General features: G+C 45.2%; 1 protein-coding gene across 2 annotated transcripts in view; it reads left to right on the forward strand.

Annotated features, from left to right (window-relative positions):
• The window catches only part of dpysl5 (dihydropyrimidinase like 5), a 63,921-nt gene that overhangs the window by 25,399 nt on the left and 14,625 nt on the right, over positions 1 to 23,897 (forward strand). For both annotated transcript variants that reach the window (XM_003228175.4, XM_008121746.3), the window contains exons 2-7: positions 2,155 to 2,419; positions 16,137 to 16,295; positions 18,025 to 18,204; positions 20,568 to 20,636; positions 22,988 to 23,032; positions 23,574 to 23,649. In XM_003228175.4, the coding sequence (XP_003228223.2) occupies positions 2,159 to 2,419; positions 16,137 to 16,295; positions 18,025 to 18,204; positions 20,568 to 20,636; positions 22,988 to 23,032; positions 23,574 to 23,649 (790 nt within the window). In that variant the 5' untranslated portion in view covers positions 2,155 to 2,158. The remainder of the gene's footprint in view (positions 1 to 2,154; positions 2,420 to 16,136; positions 16,296 to 18,024; positions 18,205 to 20,567; positions 20,637 to 22,987; positions 23,033 to 23,573; positions 23,650 to 23,897) is intronic.

The raw sequence follows: 23,897 nt of genomic DNA on the forward strand, positions 1-23,897 counted from the left end.
GGTAAAAGGTATGGCAAAGTGCCATGGACCGGCTACTGCGATAATCCTATCATGGCTCTCCGCTATGATGTTTTCAGGCACATTCCATGTGCTGTTTTCACCTGCTGAATCCCTTTTGTCAAGCTTGAGTCCATGAAATCCAAGGGCACATCTTTATATCCAAGTTGAAACCCAATGTAGACACATTGACATTTAGTGTTTTTCCCTCCAACACAGCCAAAATAAGAGCCATTGGACTTGTGGTGTCTCCTTTTAGGATGAACACCTCTGTCTGCTGTGATTTAGAAAATACCTCCTCTATTTTTTACCTTTGTCAACTTGATATAAATACAGGGTCTACTCCCATCCCAATTTGCACTTCCAAGAATTTGCAGCACTTTACCAGTCACCTCGTGTTTACAATATTTATAATGGTGCACCTTACCCAGTCTACTTTTACAACTTTTCCCTTTTAATCCATGTTTTTATTAGTTCTTGTCATTTGTTTTTATTGGCTAATGTTTAAATTTTTGTAATTGTGCATGTCTTTTGTCTATTGTTGTGTTTTATATTGCTATTGTTTTTATTCGGGCTTGGCCCCATGTAAGCCGCCCTGAGTCCCCTTTGGGGAGATAGAGGCGGGGTATAAAAATAAAGTTATTATTATTATTATTATTATTATTATTATTATTTGCTGTGACTTAGAAAAGTTGTTCAGATGTTCACCTTCCAATGAGTCTTCATGGAGTGAGAATGGAGGACAAGACCTTGAAAGCTGAACGAAGTTCTGATACAGGTTTTGGATCCCTGGAGAGCTGCAAGCAGGTGTGAAATCCAACATGCCTATTCAGTTAGAATTATAAAGCAAGGGAGGGATCCAGGGGCCATTTCGTCCAGCCCCTGTCTGCTGTTGCAGGAGACGCACATTTGAAGCTTTACTGAGGGATGGACATCTGACCTCTGCTTCAAAACTTCCAGCAGATGCAAGTCCTCCAGCTTCCAAGGAAGGCTTTTCCACTGTCCAACAGTTCGTACAGTACATGTTCTTCCTCATGATGAGTCTAATCTCCTTTCTGACCTTCTGAATCCATTGGTTCAGATCCTATCCTCTGGAGAGGCAGAAAACAAGCTTTTTCACCAGGCAGCCCTTCGGGTGCATAAGGATGTCTCTACCATGTCTCGTCTTTTCTCCAGGCTAGATAAACCCAGCTCCCTTAACCTTCTTCTGACGTCCCCAAGGGCTCATCAATGTGGAAGCATCTGTGTTGTTGGTGGGTGGTGTGTTTCTGTGTACATTTTCACTGCTCAATGTGTTGTCGAAGGCTTTCATGGCCGGAATCACAGGGTTGTTGTGTGTTTTCCTGGCTATATGGCCATGTTCCAGAAGCATCTCATCTGTAGGACCATTGCCACTGCAAGTCAAATAACCCTTATTCTGGCTATGTTGGAGAAAAGAACACTAAATGCTAATGTGTCTTCAGTGGATTTCAACATGGGACAGGTGGGTGGAATAAAGGAAGACATACCCTTGGATTTCATGGACTCAAGCCTGACAAAAGGGATTCAGCAGGTGAAAGCAGCACATGAATGCTTCTGGAACATGGCCATACAGCCAGAAAAACACACAACAACCCTTTCACTTAGTGTTTCTGGATCCTTAAGAAGGTGGCTTGGAGGAGCTTTGGGAGTGTGTGAACTGAGAGAGGTTTTCTAAATCTGGGAAGCATTAAAGTTCATGAAGCTGTGCTAAATCATGGCAATGGTCTAAGGGCCAAACCATAAATTGCTAAGGTAGCTTCTGAGCTAGAGATATGAAGGCCCCATGGCAATGAAAATGTCTTTGTTTTAGTAATGGTGATCATTTCTTTTGGTTTTTTTAATGTATTTATTTGCCAGCTTCTCATATTAAGTTTATGCAAAACAGGATATGTATGTGGCATCTAGTGTGCCAAAACAAAGACGATTGTCAGTGTTCCAAGTGTGCTGTGTAACATTTTTCAATTTTTGCAAAAATGTTATGGAAATTTTACATCACTGTGTTAGGCCAGGGCATTCTCCCATCCATTTTGAATGGAACATGGGGAGCATTTGTGACTTCTTGTGGGGGAACCAAGCTCATGTGGTTCCTCCACCTGGGCTCTGCTGACTCTTCTCCTTCTCTGCATCCTCTTTCAGAGCCATGCTTGCCAACGCTGCCACCATGCGGATCCTCATCAAGGGGGGGAAGGTCGTGAATGATGATTGCACCTTGGAGGCCGACGTCTACATCGAGAATGGCATCATCCAGCAGGTGGGCCGGGAGCTGATGATCCCCGGCGGGGCCAAGGTCATTGATGCCACGGGCAAACTGGTCATCCCAGGGGGCATCGACACCAGCACCCATTTCCACCAGACCTTCATGAATGCCACCTGCATCGATGACTTCTATCATGGCACCAAGGTACCCTTCCTTCTTTTCCCTTCTATTGTGTGTGTGGCTCTAGTTACCAGGGTGGGCAAAAATGGCAGATTGGAAAGTGTTAGATGGTCTAAAGCGACACTGTTGTGCCCAGTGGTTGGCTTGCGGAATATGAGAATGAAAGAGGTAATAGAAGTGGTGGGTAAAATGCAACCCCAAAGCTTAGGTGGCCCTTGGGCTTCACTTTTGCTGCCTCAAAAACCAACCAAATGTAGGTGGGTTTTTAGCCCAATATGGCCCCAAAACATTTTTTAAAATGCACAACAAATATAATACTTTTCCTACTTGCTCCAGGAGCCCCCGGTGGCACAGTGGGTTAAACAGCTGAGCTGCTGAACTTGCTGACTAAAAGGTTGCCAGGTTTGAATCCAGGGAGTGGGGTGAACTCTCACTATTGGCCCCAGCTTCTGCCAACCTAACAGTTTGAAAACATGCAAATGTGAGTAGATTGATAGGTACCACTCTGGTGGGAAGGTAACAGCGCTCCATATGGTCATGCCGGCCACATGACCTAGGAGGTGCCTATGGACAACGCTGGCTCTTCAGCTTAGAAATGGAGATGAGCACCAACCCCCAGAATCTGACATGACTGGACTCAATAATAATAATAATAATAAAACTTTATTTATACCCCACCACCATCTTCTCAACGGGGACTCGGGGCGGCTTACATGGGGCCACGCCCAAAACAATACAATGTAAACAGCATATAAAAGAACAGCACAACACAATACAAAAAGCAATACAGTAAATAATATCCATTACAAAATAAAACAAGGAGACAATAAAAACAAGGGCAGACCACATGAACATTAAGTTAAAACTCGGGGTGAGAAAGACATAAAAATAAAAACCACAGCGAACAGGGTCATAAGGGAGTGGGGTATTCTGGAGGATAGATATTAGTGGGAGCAACGAAAAAGAAATATAAAATGGTTACTCTCCAAAAGCACAGCGAAAGAGCCATGTTTTCAAATCCTTCTTGAAGGCTGCTAGTGTGGGGGCTTGCTTAATCCCAGCGGGCAGAGAATTCCACAATCAGGGGGCCTTCAGGTAAAGGGGAAAACCTTTAAACCTTTTACCTACTTGCTCCATATGCCTCACTTGGGAGAAGGGGAAGAGGCAATCAAACTGAAGCTTCATAGAGGTGTTCCTGGTGAAGTGTGTGAGAGATTGGGCCATAGGGTTGCAGCCTATGCTGGGTAGGGATCCGCTTCCCATGAAATCTCGGGTTCTCTCTCTGATCTTATTCTTTCCTGGATGCAATCTTGAGCCTAGATGCCCACATTTTAGGGGTGACCAGAGTGTGTTTGCCCAGTTTAGGTTCATGTGCCAGTTTCATTTTTATCTGGAGATGTCCAGCCTGGCCATGCTTACACAGATTTCTAAATGAATCATAGAAACCTAGAAGGGTAATAGATCCCAAGTGCCATCCAATCCAACCTCCTGCCATACAGGAACACACAATCAAAGCACTCCCAGCCGATGGCCACCCAGCCTCCGCTTAAAAACCTTTTCTTGAATTGCTGTTAGTGTCCTGGAGCACATCTGAATGGTTATCTTTCTTTAAGCTGAGGAGGAGGAGGAGAACTGTCTGTGTGAAGCAGTTGGCAGCCTTTTGGCAAGGAATCAGCATGGCATAGACATTTGAATCATAGAATCATAGAATAGTAGAGTTGGAAGAGACCACATGGGCCATCTAGTCCAACCCCCTGCTAAGAAGCAGGAAATCGCATTCAAAGCACCCCCGACAGATGGCCATCCAGCCTCTGCTTAAAAGCCTCCAAGGAAGGAGCCTCCACCACGGCCCTGGGGAGAGAGTTCCACTGTCGAACAGCCCTCACAGTGAGGAAGTTCTTCCTGATGTTCAGGTGGAATCTCCTTTGAACATGGAGCTAGCACTCCAGGAGACCAGGGCCTGAGCCCACACTTGGCCATGGAACCACTATTGGCCTTAAGCAAGTCACACACTCTCAGCCTCAGAGTCAGGCAATGACTGAAACCCCCTGTGAAGAAATCTTGTCAAGAAAAACCTAGGTGCCGATTGTCATATTTTAAGATCATATGGGATGCCGTTGTTTGAATGTCAGACTGAGATTCCAAGAGACCAGGGTTCAAATCCCCACTTAGCCATGGAACCCTTCTGGGTGATCTTGTCAAAGTCACACTCTCTCAGTCAATGAAGGAAAGCTGCGGCAAGTATCCTCGAAAGAAATCTGGCTCAGAAAGCCCTGTGATAGGGTTACTATGAATCAGAGTTGAATTGCAGGTGCATAATAACAGCAAGAAGTCGAGGAAGTGTGTAAACTCAGGGCAGCAGTGTGTGTCCTGCCTTTTCTATTAACACCAGACTGATTACCTCTCTAATCCTTCCATTAAGGCTGGTATAAATGCACCCCCATGTGGCGGCAAAAACAGGTATCGTAATCATAGTTTTTGTCTGTCGTCCTACGCTGTGCTGATTTCATCATGCGGGAGGCACACTTTGCACAGGCATTCACTGTGAGGGAAGCAAAGAAACCTCTCCACACCTTGGCTGAAAACCTCCATGTTTGCAATCCCCCCTTTTCTTCCAAATTCCTTTTCAGGTTTGTGAAGAAAAGCTCTTCCTGGCTGGCTGGTTTGTTAATTGCAATATGAGTTGAAGTAATTTCTGACTTATGGCAACCTAAGGTGGTGAGCCCTGTTTTAACTGGTAAGCTCCCTTGAGTCTCACACCAGAGAAAAGGAAGGATATACATTGAATAATGATTGTAGTAGGGCAACCAGCAAAGCACATTCTCCAGAGGGAAAGCTGTGTTCTCTAGGGACAGTGGGGTGTTTTCTTTGAGAAGGATGAATAAAATGTTTCAGACAAGGGGACTGCATATTTTACTGGCCCAAAATCATTTCTACAAACTATGTAAGAGGAAGACTTCCATAGAACACTATGTCCACTACAATTCCAGGTCTTGCTTTCCCTTTCATTTTATCTATGTCTGCTTGGCACTATGGAGATCGAATGGAAACCAAATAAATTTCTTTGTTGTTCTTCTCCCCCTCCCCTTTAAATTGTTTATTGGAGATTTGGTGAGAAGTTCTGCATTAACAGTGGCTATAGTGGACTTTGGGATGGTTTATCTCCCACTGGCAGAAGTGGGCTGGACTAGATGGCCCCTGGGGGTCCCTTCCAACTCTGTCAGTTTTGGGCACAGATCTGTCAAGATGTGGATAGAGGCCTGACTGCAGACATCTGTGGGTGGCTGGGTGACTTCAGTTCCTGCAAGACATAGAAACACACACACGCACAACCTTGCATCATCCCTTCCTAGCCCCAATCTCCTCTTGGCTGGCTGCTCCCTGCTCCCTTCCTCTTCCTCTTCTTCCTCCTCCATCATCAGAGGCAATCACTTATGGCCCATGAGTCTAATTGCCTTCCAAGGGTAGAGACCTAGCAGTGGGTTCGTAAGTGACTGGAGATCTATTCTGGGCCCACATGGTCTTTCTTTCACAGTTAGGACTACATTTCCAGATGGTCTCAACAAGGGTTTGTTCAAGGTGCCTCCTTCCTCTTTATTATTGTTATTATTATTATTCCTTTATTTTTCTATTTCGCCACCATCTCCCTGAAGGGACTTGGGGTGGCTAACACAATAGAGCAAAATAAAACAGATAAAAACAGCATTCAGATAACTGAAATACAAAAAAAACCAGACATAAAACCATATGCAATACAATAACAATAAAACCAGTTTTAAAACATGAGATAATGAGATAAAAACCACGAGTTTAGAGAGTAGTGAACAAAGTGCAAACATTCCCAACATTGGAGTGAGGTAGGATGTCCAGTTGAATCTGGGAGAGGGTGGAATAAAGTGTGCAGTATGATGCATTCATTTAGGTAGAATTTGTGTCATGGGGACAAGATTATTCAAAAGCACACTGGAAGAGCCACGTTTTTAGTTCCTTTTGCTATGTTCCTCCCTTTTGTCCTCCATTTGTTCCTCGCCAAAATCCATAGCACTGTTGGTCACAGCTGATCTCTAGTTAGGCACTCGAGGGCCAGGGCTTCCCAGTGCTCTCTTGGTGTTTATGTCACTGTTTAAAAAGTTGCTTTAAGTCCATCTTTCACCCTTTTGCTGTCCACCAACATTCCGTTTCCCGTTCTTGAGCCAAGGCTAAACAGGCTGCTTTGGAAGACAATGGTGATCTTTGGGGCATTTGGTCTAGCAAAGGGAGTGGTGGAGGATCACGGCTTCAGTGCTGATGGTCTTGGTTTCTTTTAGAATGCTGACACCTGTCTTCTTCCCAAGAGATTTCCCCACATTTCCTGCTCCAAGCGGGTTCTGGAGGGAGCTGTCCAGGCTTCTGGTGCTGAAGGAGGTAGCCGTGTCCTCCTGTCTCTCCCAGCGAAGCACAGCCAGAGCAGAGGCAGATGTTCAACACAATAGGGCACAGGTGGAAAAGAATGGCTTGTTCAGCTGGGAAGCTGTTGAGAGTGCAGCCTGGCAGCATCTCCAGGGCCCTGCAATCCCTGTAGAATGTGAGACCATCTCTGTTGCCTTCTGAGGCACCTACAGTTCTAGCAAAGTGAGGTCAAATCCTCGCTAGCTTTTCAGTTTCCAAAGGGCAACAGGTCATTGCTTCTGGGTTCCAGGGATGGCGGGAAGATATGTAAATGCACTTTGAAGGACTCACACATACCCCCAAGCGGATTGCTATATTAATTTTAGGCAGATGGGGGGCAACTACTCTGGTTCCATGGACCATTTTCCCCTGCTAAAGCAGCACCCACATGCCTAGTCCGCTGGAGGCAAAGGCCCTCCTCAAATCCATGAGGTTGAAAAGGATGGTGGAAATGGGTCAGGGCTCTCCGAGGTCACGTTAGCAAGATTCCTTGGGTCATACAGGAGACTACGTGGATCTCCTTTTGTAGACCAGGAAGGTGCCAGGTGTGCATCAGATAAAATCATTCCGTTTCCCGTTCTTGAGCCAAGGCTAAACAGGCTGCTTTGGAAGACAATGGTGATCTTTGGGGCATTTGGTCTAGCAAAGGGAGCGGTGGAGGATCACGGCTTCAGTGCTGATGGTCTTGGTTTCTTCTAGAACGCTGACACCTGTCTTCTTCCCAAGAGATTTCCCCACTTTTCCTGCTCCAAGCGGGTTCTGGAGGGAGCTGTCCAGGCTTCTGGTGCTGAAGGAGGCAGTGGTGGCCACTCCACCCAGAGAAGAGGCAGATGTTCAGCACAATAGGGCTCCGGTGGAAAAGAATGATGGAGAGTGCATCCTGGCAGCATCTCCAGGGCCCTGCAATCCCTGTAGAATGTGAGACCATCTCTGTTGCCTTCTGAGGCACCTAGGGTTCTAGCAAAGTGAGGTCAAATCCTCGCTAGCTTTTCAGTTTCCAAAGGGCAACAGATCATTGCTTCTGGGTTCCAGGGATGGTGGGAAGATATATAAATTCACTTTGAAGGACTCACACATACCCCCAAGCGGATTGCTATATTAATTTTAGGCAGATGAGGGGCAACTACTCTGGTTCCATGGACCATTTTCCCCTGCTGAAGCAGCACCCACATGCCTAGTCCGCTGGAGGCAAAGGCCCTCCTTCTCAAATCCATGAGGTTGAAAAGGATGGTGGAAATGGGTCAGGGCTCTCCGAGGTCACGTTAGCAAGATTCCTGGGTTCATACAGACCAGGAAGGTGCCGGGTGTGCATCAGATAAAATCCAAACAGTCCCTGCCTGTTGGGGTTACAAGGGTGAAGGCAGCTCAGGACTTGGTGAGCCGTGAGTTATCCCTCATAAGGGCAGGGTGACCCAGTTTCCCCATCAGGGTCACTAATTGGTTGGCCTTGGTGCCAGATAGAGGTCTGAGGACAGCTTTTGGTGCTTTGCATCTTCTTTCTCATCTGGCCAAACACCCGCGGCGAGTCTGTGCCTTCGTACACCAATCTATCCCCCCTATTTGCTAGAGCTTGGGAAAAGAGACACGTTTAAACGTTTTGATATTTGCAGGGCAGGCATTACAGGGATCTCCCAGGCTTGTGTGATGGTGAGGAGAGCGATTACAATCCCTGACGTTATTATGAGCGGGATCCCATAATCCCTTTCCTGGCCCAGCGCCATCAGGCGTTTCCGGTGTCTCCGCTCTCTCGCTTCTCCTTCGGCAGCTTGTTGAGTGGCTGAAGAATGGCTGCTCCAGTTCCAAATTCAAATGAAGGCAGGGAAGGAAGAGATGATGATGATGATGATGATGATGATGTGTTCTGCCCATGCTTGTGCCAAGTTGCTCGTTGTTAGCTCTCGTCTCGTATAAGGAGAGTTTCCACACGAGCCCTGCCCCACTCTCCCCGCAAATTAGGGAAGGGTCTCTTCTCCCTCCTTTGCCCACATCTGCGCAGCACCCTGGGACCCTCTTGCCCAGGCATGGGCAAATTTCAGCCCTCCAGGTATTTTGGACTTCAATTCACACAATTCCTAACAGCTTACCGGCTGCCAATTTCCTAACATACGGAGGGCTCGCTCTAAAGTCAGTGCACAGTTGGGCAGTCCCCAGGGTGCAGCCCATTCAGGACGCATCGCTGCTGCAAAGCCCCAGTGGTCCACACAAGCCGAGTGTTTGCCTCCCCCCCCCAGGCTTGGACTTGGAAAGCAGCTTTGAGGATTAGTCAGTGACCAGCAAGAGGGTCAGCCGAGGACACGGCCTCCCCTTTCCATGGGCAGAGGGGTGTGTGAGTGTGTGGAAGGAGGGCAAACCAAGGAGCAGGCTCTTGGAAGCTATTGTCATGCTTTTGAAATAATACAGCCACTTCCCTACAGAAATGTGACTGGTTTGTGTAATTCACATGATCTAACCTGCAATCCCTCCCAACTGGAGGGAGGCATCTGTGGTTGCATCTGGCATCCATTTGCTACCCTGTTTCCCCGAAAATAAGACAGTGTTTTATATTAATTTTTGCTCCCAAAGATGCGCTAGGTCTTATTTTCAGGGGATGTCTTATTTTTCCACAAATAAGAATTCACATTTATGGTCAGAATTTTTTTTAAATGAAAATTTATTATCTACAGTACAGTAGTTGTCATCACAAACCATCATAACCAAACTGTGAATACTTTCAAGAATGTATATATTATATTTTACTAGCTGTGCCCGGCCGCGCATTGCTGTGGCAAAGTGGTGGTATTGGTTAAAAATTGTTGTGTAATTTTTATTTGACGTTATTTGTATTTTTAAATTAATTTTATTGTAAGTTATATTTTTATTTATTATATTTTATTATTTTCTTGTATTATTTTTAGTTATTTTCTGTTATTATAGTATTTTATTGTATTAATTTTTTTAGTGTTTTTTATTATTTTTTATTGGGTTGCTAGGAGACCAAGTTGGAGGAGCTTAGCCTTCTAACTGGCAGCAATTGGATAAAAGCAATTTTATTTATTTTTATTTATTTTTCTTTTCTTTTTGTTGTATCAACCTAGAGCCGTGGATGATGGGTTGTTTTGTCAAATTTCGAGGTTGGGAGGCCTGTAGTTTTGTTGTTTTGTCTGGTGCCGTGATTCCATCACTCTTTTATATATATAGATTGCTATACTCTTTTTTAAATTACTGTTTTAAATTTCTGTTCATATGTAAATTTATGTAGTTGTTGAGCTTGTCCCTGTGTAAACTGCCCTGAATCCCTTCTGGGAGATGGAGGTGGGATACAAGAATAAAGTGATTATTATATTATTATTTCTTGTTACTACCTTTATTTCCATGTACAACAATCTATGGTATGTACATTTACCGATCCTGCATGCTTCCAAAGAAAAACTTTACTAGGTCTTACTTTCGGGGGAGGTCTTATATTTCGCAATTCAGCAAAACCTCTACTAGGTCTTATTTTCTGGGGATGTCTTATTTTCAGGGAAACAGGGTATTGAAAGAGCAAATGTGATTGCTGGGAGGATCGGGGCCCTTGCCCTCACTTGCCCCCTGCTGATGTGGGACTCTCACTCAGACCTTACTTACAGCAGAGGGCAATGGGCCAGGAATGGCTCAAGGCCTTCAGAAGGAAGGGATCAGGGACAGAGCCTCTGTGGGAGGGGATCTACTTGGCTCAGAGGATGGCTGGGGAGGGGGCCTCTTAGCCCTGCATTGCCCCCTGGCCTGGCAACCATACATTTCAGCATTCTTCAGCCATTCAAAACACTGACCATGTCATCAGTCGGTCCTTTTCAGCTCAGTATAATCCCTCTGAATGAGGGAAAGAGATATGGAGACAATGCAGTTCATTACTCTACCATACATGTTGATTTTCATTTATTTATTTATTTACAGCATTTATATTCCGCCCTTCTTTCTCACCCCAAAGGGGACTCAGGGCGGATCACATTACACATATAGGCAAACATTCAATGCCTTTTAACATAGAACAAAGACAAGACAAACATAGGCTCCGAGCGGGCCTTGAACTCATGACCTCCTGGTCAGAGTGATTCATTGCAGTTAATTGCAGCTAGCTTGCTCTCCCGCCTGCGCCACAGCCCGGGCCCAAGAGAGTGTTTACAAATGCTAACTGCAAATATACTAATATTTATTAGTATATTTGTAGTTAGCATTTGTAAACACTCTCACAGTCACATCTGGGAAGAAGAAAACTTTAGCTACTCTGTTGTCGAAGGCTTTCATGGCTGGAAACACTGGGTTGTTATGAGTTTTCCGGGCTGTCTGGCCATGTTCCAGTAGCATTCTCTCCTGATGTTTCACCTGCATCTGTGGCTAATGGCATCCTCAGTGGTTTGTTCAGAGGTCTGTTATATACATATCTGTGGAACGTGGAATGTATGTATATACACTCCACTTGCCTCATTTCCAACAGACCTCTGAACAAACCTCTGAGGATGCTTGCCACAGATGCAGGTGAAACGCCGGAAGAGAATGTTACTGCAACATGGCCATATAGCCCAGAAAACTCACAGCAGCCCAATTTGTGTGGTGCATCTTTGAGAGCAGGGGAGGTTGTGGAAACAAGGGTTAGGGTTAGGGTTCCTTGCTTATGGGCACATTTGGGGTCTGGCCCAACGGAGCTCCATCAGTGGATGCACAGATGCAGGCAAAATGTCAGGAGAGAATGCTACTGGAACATGGCCACACAGCCGGAAAACTCACAACAACTCACTTTAGGAATTCGTTGCCATTGCAGTGTAAGAATTAATTAAGTGAAGTTTCCCCCACTTCTGCCCTTTTCCTCTGGAAAAAACCTCACACCAAATTCTCCAGTTTACTCACTTTCTTTGCTCTGTTAAGTCAGGGACACTGACTCCCTCTGCCTGGCTGTCTTGGGATGAGCCCAGTCGTAGCCTTTTTTGGCTGCTCTTTCACCGTGGGGTGCCTGGTGCCCAGGGAAGGGTCTTCTTTGTGGAGTGGGGCCCACTGTTTTTGCAAACAATCCCCAGGGAGATTTGCCTGGCACCAGCTCTTAGGACCGAGATGGCAAAAAGTCTGGGAATCAAGTTCTGCGAGGAAAGCTCAGGCAGCGGGAGCTGTTTAGTTTGGAGAAGAGAAGATGGGGAGGTGATATGAAAGAAATGTCATAGAGAAGATGAAGCGAGATTGCTTTTGGCTGCTCCAGAAACTAGGACGCAAACCAACGCATTCTAATTACAAGAAATGAGATTCCGGCAAAACATGAGGGATAACTTCCTGGCAGTAAGATATGTTTGACAGTGGAAAGGATTGTGTTGGAGGGTGGCAGGCTCTCCTCCTTTGGGGCTCTTTACATATGTATTCCTACGTGGCAGAATGGGGCTGGATTCTTGTGGCTGCTTCCAACTGTATGATTCTAACTCTGCTCTCTGTTCAGGACCATTTCCAGCATTTTAGATGACCAAATCCTATTGTATCTTCCTGATATGGGTTTTGAGGCATCTAGGCATCACCATTTCCTCTTCATCACATTGAATTCAGGTCAAGTGTTTGGTAGAGTAGAGCTCAGTCATTGATTTTCCTACTTTCATCACACTGTTAAATCTATCCATTTTACTCTATCAGTAGTCTTTAGTTGATTTGGGGCCGGGCCGTGGCGCAGCTGGCTAGTAACCAGCTGCTATAAATCACTACTGACCGAGAGGTCATGAGTTCGAAGCCCGGGTCGGGTTAAGCCTCCGAACATAAAAAAAAAAAAAAAGCCCCGGCTTGCTGTTGACCTAGCAGCCCCGAAAGACAGTTGCATCAGTCAAGTAGGGAAAATTTAGGGACGCTTTATGCGGGAGGCTAATTTAACTAATCTACAACACCATAAAACTGCTCACGAAGGAAAGAAGAGGAAGAACAGCCACCAATGGACGGTGAAGCAACAGCTCCCCCTGTGGCCGGAATCGTGAACCTGGAAAGATGTTAAAAAATGCCTCTGTGTCTGTCTAAAAACTGAATGTTGTTTGTCTGTTGGCATTGAATGTTTGCCATATATGTGTTCATTGTAATCCGCCCTGAGTCCCCTTTGGGGTGAGAAGGGCGGAATATAAATACTGTAAATAAATAAATAAATAAATTTGTGCTCACACCATAGAGATTTGGCGCTGTCCACCCACTGCCCCCCCCCCCCCACACACACACACTTTGTTGGGAAAAAAAACTCTCCTTGAAATCTGATGATGGAGGTTGCATGCCAATGGTGTTAGGGAGATGGAGGTTTTTCCCCACTTCTTTACAGCTATAGATTTAAAGACACACTATTTTGTGTATAAAGTGCTATTATTATTATTATCATTATTTTATTGTATGACACAGCAAACAAGATAGATATGCTGGATTTCGTTTCATCATCATCATCATTATTATTATTGTTGTTGTTGTTATTATTATTTTGGTATATTAAGGGTTGAGTCCATAAAGTAGTAAGAATATATCAAGAATGCTGCCTTGGAATGTGTTGGAAACTCTTTCGTTGGATGGACACTTCTATCATATACTAGCTTGGGTACTTGGCAATGCCCAGATTATTAAAAAAAAGGGCATATTTTGTTTTGTTACTTTGGCACTTTAATGTTGACATTCTAATTGGTTCACAACTGGGATGTTAAATTGATTGCGCTGCCCCCTTTTAAATTAGTGGCTAGGCTACTGCCACGTTTTACTGATCATTTTATATAATTTGAGTTGTGCTTTTGTTTATTTCTGTATGTTGTGGTTTTTTGTAAATTGGTGTGTTATTGATGTTGATGTACTGTATTTTATGTGTTCTCTGGCACCATCGTGTGCTATTTTGTAAGCCGCCCCGAGTCCCTATTGGGAGATGGTGGTGGGGTATAAATAAAGTTTTATTATTATTATTATTTTGAGATGTTTGGCAGTATTTGTTTGGTAATTTATAACGCTATTTATTAGAAAAAAAAACAGTCTTTCCTTTTGTTATTTATGAATGCTCTCATTAGAAAATGCATAAGGATGTGGGTGAACTACAACTCTCAAAATTGTGGGTCATTCACCCCCAAAACCTGCCAGCATTCAGAGTTGGCCACATTGGGTCTGAGTGCCAAGTGTAATGCAGATCCGTCATTGATGGGGTTCAGAGGGTTCTATGAATAAGGGTGAACTACAACTCCCATATTCCAAGGTCAATCACCCCCAAACCGCACCAGTATTCACAGTTGGCCATGTTGGGCCTGTGCTCCAAGTTTAGTCCAGATTCAACATCAGCTGGGTTCAATACTTTCAGGGTGTGGGTGAACTACATACAACTCCCAAAAGTCAAGGTCAATTCCCCCCAAAACCCCTGCAGAATGTTCAGTTGGTCATGGGACTTCTCTGTGCCTAGTTTGGTCCCATTCCATTGTTGGTGGGGTCACAGTATCTCTGGATGCAGGTGAACTACAACTTCCGAGGTCATTGGTAGGGGTCACAGTCAGATCCAAAGCAGGTGAAAATAATGGAAATCCCATGATCTGTGGTCATAGAATCATAGAATCATAGAATAGTAGAGTTGGAAGAGACCACATGGGCCATCTAGTCCAACCCCCTGCTAAGAAGCAGGAAATCGCATTCAAAGCACCCCCGACAGATGGCCATCCAGCCTCTGCTTAAAAGCCTCCAAGGAAGGAGCCTCCACCACAGCCCGGGGGAGAGAGTTCCACTGCCGAACAGCCCTTCTCACAGTGAGGAAGTTCTTCCTGATGTTCAGGTGGAATCTCCTTTCCTGTCATTTGAAGCCATTGTTCCCTTGCGTCCTAGTCTGTAGGGCAGCAGAAAACAAGCTTGCTCCCTCCTCCCTATGACTTCCCTTCACGTATTTGTACATGGCTCTCATGTCTCCTCTCAGCCTTCTCTTCTGCAGGCTAAACATGCCCAGCTCTTTAAGCCGCTCCTCATAGGGTTTGTTCTCCAGACCCTTAATCATTTTAGTCGCCCTCCTCTGGACGCTTTCCAGCTTGTCAACATCTCCCTTCATCTGCGGTGCCCAAAATTGGACACAGTGTGATTCCAGGTGTGGTCTGACCAAGGCAGAATAGAGCATGGGGAGCAGGACTTCCCTGGATCTAGACGCTATTCCCCTATTGATGAGGCCAGAATCCCATTGGCTTTTTTAGCAGCCACATCACATTGTTGGCTCATGTTTAACTTGTTCCCCACGAGGACTCCAAGGTCTTTTTCGCACACACTGCTGTCAAGCCAGGCATCGTCCCCCATTCTGTATCTTTGATTTCCATTTTTTCCGCCGAAGTGAAGTATCTTGCATTTGTCCCTGTTGAACTTCATTGTGTTAGTTTCGGCCCATCTCTCTAGTCTGTCAAGATCGTTTTGAATTCTGCTCCTGTCTTCTGGAGTGTTAGCTATCCCTCCCAGTTTTGTGTCGTCTGCAAACTTGATGATCGTGCCTTCTAACCCTTCGTCTAAGTCGTTAATAAAGATGTTGAACAGAACCGGGCCCAGGACGGAACCCTGCGGCACTCCACTTGTCACTTCTTTCCATGATGAAGATGACGCATTGGTGAGCACCCTTTGGGTTCGTTCGCTTAGCCAATTACAGATCCACCTAACCGTAGTTTTGTCTAGCCCACATTTTACTAGTTTGTTTGCCAGAAGGTCGTGGGGGACTTTGTCGAAGGCCTTACTGAAATCCAGGTAGGCTACATCCACAGCATTCCCTGTATCGACCCAACTCGTAACTCTATCGAAAAAAGAGATCAGATTGGTCCATCTGTGGTCAAGGAGGCAGAATGAGGTTGGACTGGGAGGGGACCCATTAAAGGAGCAACTGGAGCCTACCCACCCACCCTCCTCCCCCCTTACCTCAGAGGAGCATTTCCACAAATTGGCTAAACATATCATTTTAAACCTAAGAACAACAAATGCCATCACATTACAGAATTGGCCATTTTGCCCATATATATCTGGATCATTACCCAAAAATCCACTTCACAACCAGCTCTGGAAACGTATGAAAAGAAAGTTCTCCCCAACATTTTCGACACAGAAAGAATGCTCTACCCTACACTTGAACCCAACCTCATGTGATGAATACAGTGGGTTACTATTTCTGAAGTGTATGACTCAGTGGAATTTAATAAATGTAATGAAGTGGTTTGTCAGAGTCTTTTGTTCCGTTGTTTAAGCGAGGTAGCTGATGCTTATGCATGCTGGAAACAACAGAGCAGAAATATGACTAAATGGATGAAACTGGAACACTTTCCCCAAAGCTTCACTCTGTCTTCCTCTCCATCTCTCTCCCCACATGCAGGCCGCCCTTGTTGGGGGGACCACCATGGTGATCGGGCACGTGCTTCCAGACAAGGATATCTCCCTGCTCGATGCTTACGAAAAGTGCCGCAGCCTGGCCGACCCCAAAGTGTGCTGTGACTATTCCCTGCATATGGGCATCACTTGGTGGGCACCAAAGGTAAGAGGAATGTGGGTGCGTTGGAAGCGGAGTTACGCAGTCGCTGAAACATCTGACCATCTGATTTTGGAGCATCTGCACCTGAACCACTGGCCCAAATCTGGGTTTGGAAACTGTGCAGGGAGGGATTTGTCAGGTATTTTCAGAATGACAGCATTATGGCTAAAGTGCTCCTTTAGTATGGCGGTGTATATAAGAACATGGGGTGTGGCCTGATTCCCAGACTGTTTAACTCAATGTTGGCTGCTTTGTTTGGTGGCACTAGCTCTCAGGTGCTTCACGAAGGATCATTTCATTCTTCTACCTAGAAATGGTAGGAGCTGAGCCTGAGACGTTGTGCTTTGGAATTTGCCCATGTTCTAATTCAGACCTTTGGCAGTGCCAAATCTGGGGTGCAGCAGTGGCGCTCTATTGTCCTGGGCAGAATCCTTGTCTACCTACTCCTAGAGATGCCTCATCTTGTCTCCTGCTGGTTTCCCATCAGGGAGGAGCAGCCGGTCAGTAATTCTGGCTGGATTAGAGACACCTCTCCAGCCATCTTGTCCCCAAATCCCTGGCCCAGGGTGGGTGATGTGATCCCATTAAGCCTTTTGTTTGGAGGCTTTTGTGGAGCTCAGCACTGTCCTCACCAGCCCCAGACAGGTTATCTGCTTGATCTGCCTTTCCCTTCACCACCTTTCCTCCATCTTTGCCTGTTTCTGAACTATTCTTATCCACCCCAGCGATGCTGGACCAGGCAGGTGCCATTGTCGCACCCCAGGCCTATGACCACAAGAGTCCACAAGCAAGAGTCCGGAGTAAAGACAAACGGTTTATTGTAAAAAGCACACAAAAGTGATATATAGAAAAGCAGGGATAAAAGATTAAGGTGTAGAATACAAGCAGTCAGCAATCATTTAAAATAAAAAAGCATTATAGTCCAAGAATAGTCCCAAAATTCAAAGGCAGATTCAGTCTATAAGCAAAACTTGAACAAAGATACACAACAAGAACATGGAAAACCTCCCAGAATACTTGAGTCCCAAAACCAAGACTTGAAACAAGAACTGGAATACCCAGGCCTGACTATATTAGAAAGCTACGATGTCTGAACTGAAGTTCAGAGTGCCCGTTAGCTTCTAATAAACAGACATGAAAGCATTATGTCTCCCCTGGAATTTCTGCTTCACAGGAAGCCGTGTTGATCTACAAAGCTGGCTATCTGCTCGAATCTTCAGGCGTGCCTCCTTGCTTAGGACAGTATCACCAGGTGCATTCCCATGAGATTTGCTCATCAATTTGTCTTCACTAGACTCCTTATCTGGAGAGGATGATTCCAACTCCTATGTCTGGCCTTGAGGTTCAGAGGCAATTACATTCTCAGACCCTGCATCTGTGCCAGCATCTCTATCTAAAACAGTTTGCCTTTCTTGGCCTGCCTGAGAATGAATCCCAGGAAAGCCCACAATCCCATCTGACTCTATGTCATCAGTGAACCCATCAGCCCCTGCCTGCTGTGACTTCTGCTGATCTACAACAGCCATTTGCTAAGTTTCCCCGCTCCAGTTGAAATTCTTTGAACTCTTTGGGTTGCCTCTCCTTTTTTTCTTCTCCACCTTCCCCATTGTTCCCTTTCTCACTGCTTCTTTTTCAAAACAAATGTGTGTGTGGGCCTTGGTCTGTAGTTCACCCTTGGGAATAACACAGCCCTTCCTCTCCCATCTCCTTCCCCTCCTGTCTCTGTGCCCAGGTCAAGTCCGAAATGGAGACCTTGGTGCGGGAGAAGGGGGTCAACTCCTTCCAGATGTTCATGACCTACAAGGACTCTTACATGCTGCGGGACAGCGAGCTCTACCAGGTCTTCCGTGCTTGCAAAGACATCGGAGCCATTGCCCGCGTCCATGCTGAGAACGGCGAGTTGGTGGCCGAGGTGAGCAGTGGGGTGCTGTGGGGTGAGAGGGCTGGCCGGGAGCAGACCGAGGGCTTCAGTGGCACCAGTGGAGGTGGAGGCAGAGCAGAGGATGACATTTTAGGAGCAAGAGGACCTCCTTCCCCTTATTTCTGCCCTCAAGGTGCTAGCCTTTAGGTCAGGCATGGGCAAACTTTGGCCCTCTGGGTGTTTTGAACTCCAACTTCCACAATTCCTAACAGCCTCAGTGTTGTGACTCAGCCTTTGTGTGACTCTGATGAGGATTCTGGGATGCAGTTTCAGGATGATGGGATTCAGGTTCAGGATGAATTTCAAGATGACTCTGATGGGAATTATGGGATTCAGGTGCAGAGTGTTCCTGCTGTGGGAGATCATCATCATCATCATCATCATCATTTAATTACTTATTAATCGCCCTCCATCCACGATGCTCTAGGCGATTTACAAGATAAAATTGTAAAGGATAAAAATACATACATAAAAATATTAATAAAATTATCATAGATTAAAAGCTCTAGTGAAGAGTGTGAGGGTAAAAGGCCCCAACTCACGCATGGCTCTCATATGGGGCGGCAAGGCATTCCATAAGGCAGGGGCAGAAATAGAAAAAGCTCTGCATCTGGTCCTTTCCAAGTGCACTTCTCTAGGACCCGGTACATAGAGTAAGTCTCGTTGGGATGGTCGTTGCAACCTCCGATGATGGGAGAAGGAGAGACGGTCCCTAAGGTACGATGGGCCCTGGCCGTAAAGAGTTTTAAAGGTCAAAACTAGCATCTTATATAGACCACGGTAATCAGTGGGAAGCCAATGCAGATGCTCCAGCACTGGTGTTATGTGGCATTTCATGGGTGTTCTTGTGAGTAGCCTGGCTGCCGCATTTTGAACAATACAGAGCTTCCGGGTCGTGGACATCGGAAGGCCAACATACAGGGCATTGCAATAGTCCAGCCTAGACGTGACCGTGGCATGGATGACTGTTGCCAGAACCTCATCAGATAGATAGGGTGCCAGTTGCCTCACTTGTCGTAGGTGGAAAAGGCCTGTTTGCTGGCAGCAGCGACCTGAGCTTCCATTGTCAGCTGCGAATCTAAAATGACACCCAGGCTCTTAACGGTGGGCGAAGGAGATAGGGCAGCACCATCGAAGGTGGGGAGCAAGTGGGTCAGACTGGTCGAGCGGCCATGCCAGAGAATCTCAGTCTTTGCCGGGTTCACCTTCAGTCTGCTAGCACGTAGCCAGTTTGACAGAGCCTCCAGACATAAGGTGAAATTGTCTGGTATTGACGTTGCTCCAGGCTCCAAGCGCAGAAGGAGTTGGGTGTCGTCCGCATATTGATAGCAGTCTAGCAGTCTAGATGAGGAACAGGGAGGTTTTCCCGTGGAAAGAAATAGTGTTAATGATGATAGTTTTCAGGTCCAAGAAGCAGAAAGGGATAGCAGTTCGCAGTCTCAGTTTGATAACACTAATGAGCCCTGTGGCCTTGAAAGCAAAAGCGATGAGGCTGCTTCCCTAGATTGGGCTAGTCGTCTGGAATTTCAGGGGTTGCGCAGAAGTCTCAGAATAGCAAATAAAAGGGAGGTCAAAGGGCAAAGAAATGCCTTCATGTTATGCTATTAAAACAGTCTACTGAGAGACAAATCTTCGTCAGAGCCATTTCTTCGCTTGAATCAAGAACCAAGTCTGCTTTCCTGTATTATCTTATGGCTTGGATGTTTCCTCGTTTCTGGGACTTTGGCTGTGTTTTAAGGACCTTGTTTCATACCTAATGTTTTCATAGATTTGTTCTTACAGCCTTGTTTTTGTAACTATCTTTTGGAATTGAACTTTTGTCTTTTATGAACTATCTTCTTCTTTATTCCTTAATAAACTACAAAAGACTACATCTGGTGTGCAGTCTGGTGTCTTTAGCAAGGTGAACCTAGCCTGAGGTGCGACACTCTTCACCATAAGCTACCAAGCCGCCACCCGTTAACGGGCAGCGGCTTGGTAGCTTACGGCGAAGAGGCTGTTAGGAATTGTGGAAGTTGGAGTCCAAAACACCCAGAGAGCCAAAGTTTGCCCATGCCTGCTTTATGTTCCCCATCTAGATCCCATGTCATTTCTGGGGTCCACTTCTGTTCAGAGACAGTTGTGGACTTCACTGTCAGTGATTCATCTTTCTCCAGGTTTTTCTATGAAATTTAAATCAGCTACTCTTCAAGGAGGTTAAATCAGTGCCCAATTTTTTAAAAATCTAGCATCTTGAAAATCTGCCCATGCTTGATATACATTTTCCTCATCAGACGGCCTTTCTTTCCAAAGTGATGGGCCAGGAAAAGTGAGGCACCCATTTAACCCTCTTCTTGCTCTGGTTCCTGCCGCAGGGGGGCAGGGAGGCCTTGGACCTGGGCATCACGGGCCCGGAGGGAATCGAGATCAGCCGGCCAGAGGAGGTAAGGCCTGGATATGTGTACAAGCTCCTGCCAAGAACTGCTCTCTTGAACTGAAGAGCTCTCCATTCTGAGTGGGTTCTTCGGTTGCATTGTGGGGCTGAGGGGGAATTGCAAATGGGGCTGACTGTGAAGATGGAAGGGTCCCCATGCCCTCCTGCTTAGCTCTTGGTCCCAAAGATACATTATGGGGTACAATGCCTGACTCAACAGCAGTTCGTGTGAAAAAACCTTGGAGTCCTCATGGACAACAAGTTAAACATGGGCCTACAATGGGATGCGGTGGCAAAAAAAAGCCTGCATCAATAGGAGTCTAGTGTCTAGATCAGTGATGGCGAACCTATGACACGCGTGTCAGCACTGACACGTCTAGCCAATTTTGCTGACACGCGGTGGTCACCTCTTGGGTTGTTAAGTGTTTTGTGGCCAAACTTGGTGTCATTTCATCCAGTTGTTTTTTTGTTTACTCCGTCCTACAAATGAACAGTACATTATATTTATATATATATCTATATATATAAAAGAGTGATGGCGTCACGGCTATTCACAAAACAACAAAAGTACAGGCCCCCCAACCTCAAAATTTGACAACACAACCCCTCATCCACACCTCAAGGTTGATACAACAAAAAGAAAAGAAAAATAAAGTCCTAATTAGAGAGAGAGGAAAAATTGCTTTTATCCAATTGCTGCCAGTTTGAAGGCTAAGCTCCACCCACTTGGTCTCCTAGCAACCCAATAAAAAATAATAAAAAACACTAAAAAAATTTAAAAACACTAAAAAATCAATACAATAAAATACCATAATAACAAAAAATAACTAAAAATTATACAAGAAAACAATAAAATATAATAAATAAAAAGATAACTTACAATAAAATTAATTAAAAAATACAAATATCGTCAAATAAAAATTACACAACAATTTTTAACCAATACCACCACCACTTTGCCACAGCAACGCGTGGCCGGGCACAGCTAGTATATATATATATATATATATATATATATATATATATATATATATATATATCCTATTATTATATTATCCTATTAATATATTTATATCATTATATTATATTATATTTTTATATTCTATTATTATTATATCATTCATTCTATTATTATTCTATTATTGTAGTATATTTTCATATTATTACTATTATATTATATTATAATTATATTATTTATTATTCGTGACTATATTGAAACTAGACTAGAGAGAAATCAGTGTGGAAACTTTGTGAAGCTTAAACTGCAAGAAGTGCCATAGATTGTTGTACATGGAAATAACGGTAGTAAATAGTTTTTGATTTATTAAATACAGTTGTATATTACACTTATACATTTTTGTTATTTAAACTATACATATTGTGAAATTATGGTTTTTTTCTCAAAGTGACACACCACCCAAGTCATGCTAGGTTTTTTGTCAAATTTTGACACACAAAGTGCAAAAGCTTGCCCATCACTAGTCTAGATCCAAGGAAGTCCTGCTCCCCCTTCTTCTATTCTGCCTTGGTCAGACCACACCTGGAATCACACTGTGTCCCATTCTGGGCACCGCAATTGAAGGGAGATGTTCACAAGCTGGAAAGTGTCCAGAGGAGGGTGACTAAAATTATTAAGGGTCTGGAGAATAAGCCCTATGAGGAGCGGCTTAAAGAGCTGGGCATGTTTAGCCTGCAGAAGGGAAGGCTGAGAGGAGACATGATAGCCATGTATTTAAAATACGTGAAGGGAAGTCATAGGGAGGAGGGAGCAAGCTTGTTTTCTGATGCACTGGAGGCTAGGACTGGATGGAACAATGGCTTCAAACTATAGGAAAGGAGATTCCACCTGAACATCAGGAAGAACTTCATTACTGCTGTTCGGCAGTGGAACTCTCTGCTCCGGGGTGTGGTTGAGGCTCCTTCTTTGGAGGCTTTTAAGCAGAGGCTGGATGGACATCTGTCGAGGGTGCTTTGAATGTGATTTTCCTGCTTCTTGGCAGGTGGTTGGACTGGATGGCCCATGAAGTCTCTTCCAACTTTATGATTCTATGATTCACCAGCCAAGCACACTATCAGCACTGGTTTAGCTGATGCAGTTCTGTCCTGTTTCAAACACAAAGTCAACAAGTGACTTCCTTGGCATGGCCAGGGATCCCTGTCCATTATTTGGCCAACCCTCATGCTGAATGCAGTTGGGCACCATGGGGATGAAGGAAGGAGAATGTGATGGGACTTGGTTGATCCACCTAAACATTGCTGCCTGGTGAGGCTAGGCTTCGGCGGGCTGCCTGGCTCCAGTTTGGCAGGACCATTATCATAATCTCTCTCCCTCTCTCTTGTTTTTGTCCTCTCATGTTCCAGTTGGAAGCTGAAGCTACGCATCGTGTCATCACCATTGCTAACCGGGTAGGCATTCACTCTCTCCTCTCTGCTCTGCCTGACCAAAGGATCGCTCTCACTTGATACTACTTTATACCCAAACCACTTGTATGCAGTGTTGTGTAGTGCTGTGAGTGTTGTGTTGTGACTCTGGAGAGTGGCCTTTGGATTCTGGTCAGCCATGGAAAATCACAGAGTCATAATCGTCAACCTCAGAGAAAGACAATGATAGCAAATCTCCTCTGAAAAAGTCTTGCCAAGATAGGGTTGCCTGCGGGTTGCCACAAGTTGGAAATAACTTGAAGGCACACAGAGATAATACCTGTGGCTCTTACTAGGATTATTATAGATCAACTCACTGGTGTTACACCCCCCCCTCCATTACCCTCTCTGATGTTGGTCTTTACTGAGAGGCCCAGTTCTAGATTTCAGACTCCTTTAATGCCCAAACCCCTTACAAGAGGGTTGGGAGAGGGGGATTTCCTCTTGACGCCTCTCCCTTCAGTGCACTGGGGAACAACTACACTATAGCTCAGGCTGAGGTCTCTTCCCTTTCCTCTTTTGGCAGACTCACTGCCCTGTCTATCTGGTCAACGTTTCCAGTATGTCCGCCGGAGATGTCATTGCCACGGCCAAGATGCAAGGTGAGAACAGCTCACGGTGCTGGAGATGAGGGAGTGCCTTTCCCCATGGAAAACAAAAAGCCTTTGTCTTTGTGCCAATTTGAGTCATCTATTATTTTGTCCTCTTTAGCAAAAACAAATAGTTTCCCCTGTTTTCTTCCTGTTTGGAGAGAAAACAAATATTTCTGTGCAATTTTTGCCCAGTTTGCAGACAACCTCAAATGTTTGGGAAGTCAATTCTGCACAGAAATAGGCAATGGTCATTTTGC

Source organism: Anolis carolinensis, chromosome 1 (assembly GCF_035594765.1).
Source record: "Anolis carolinensis isolate JA03-04 chromosome 1, rAnoCar3.1.pri, whole genome shotgun sequence".
In the NCBI taxonomy this organism is placed as follows: Eukaryota; Metazoa; Chordata; class Lepidosauria; order Squamata; family Dactyloidae; genus Anolis; species Anolis carolinensis.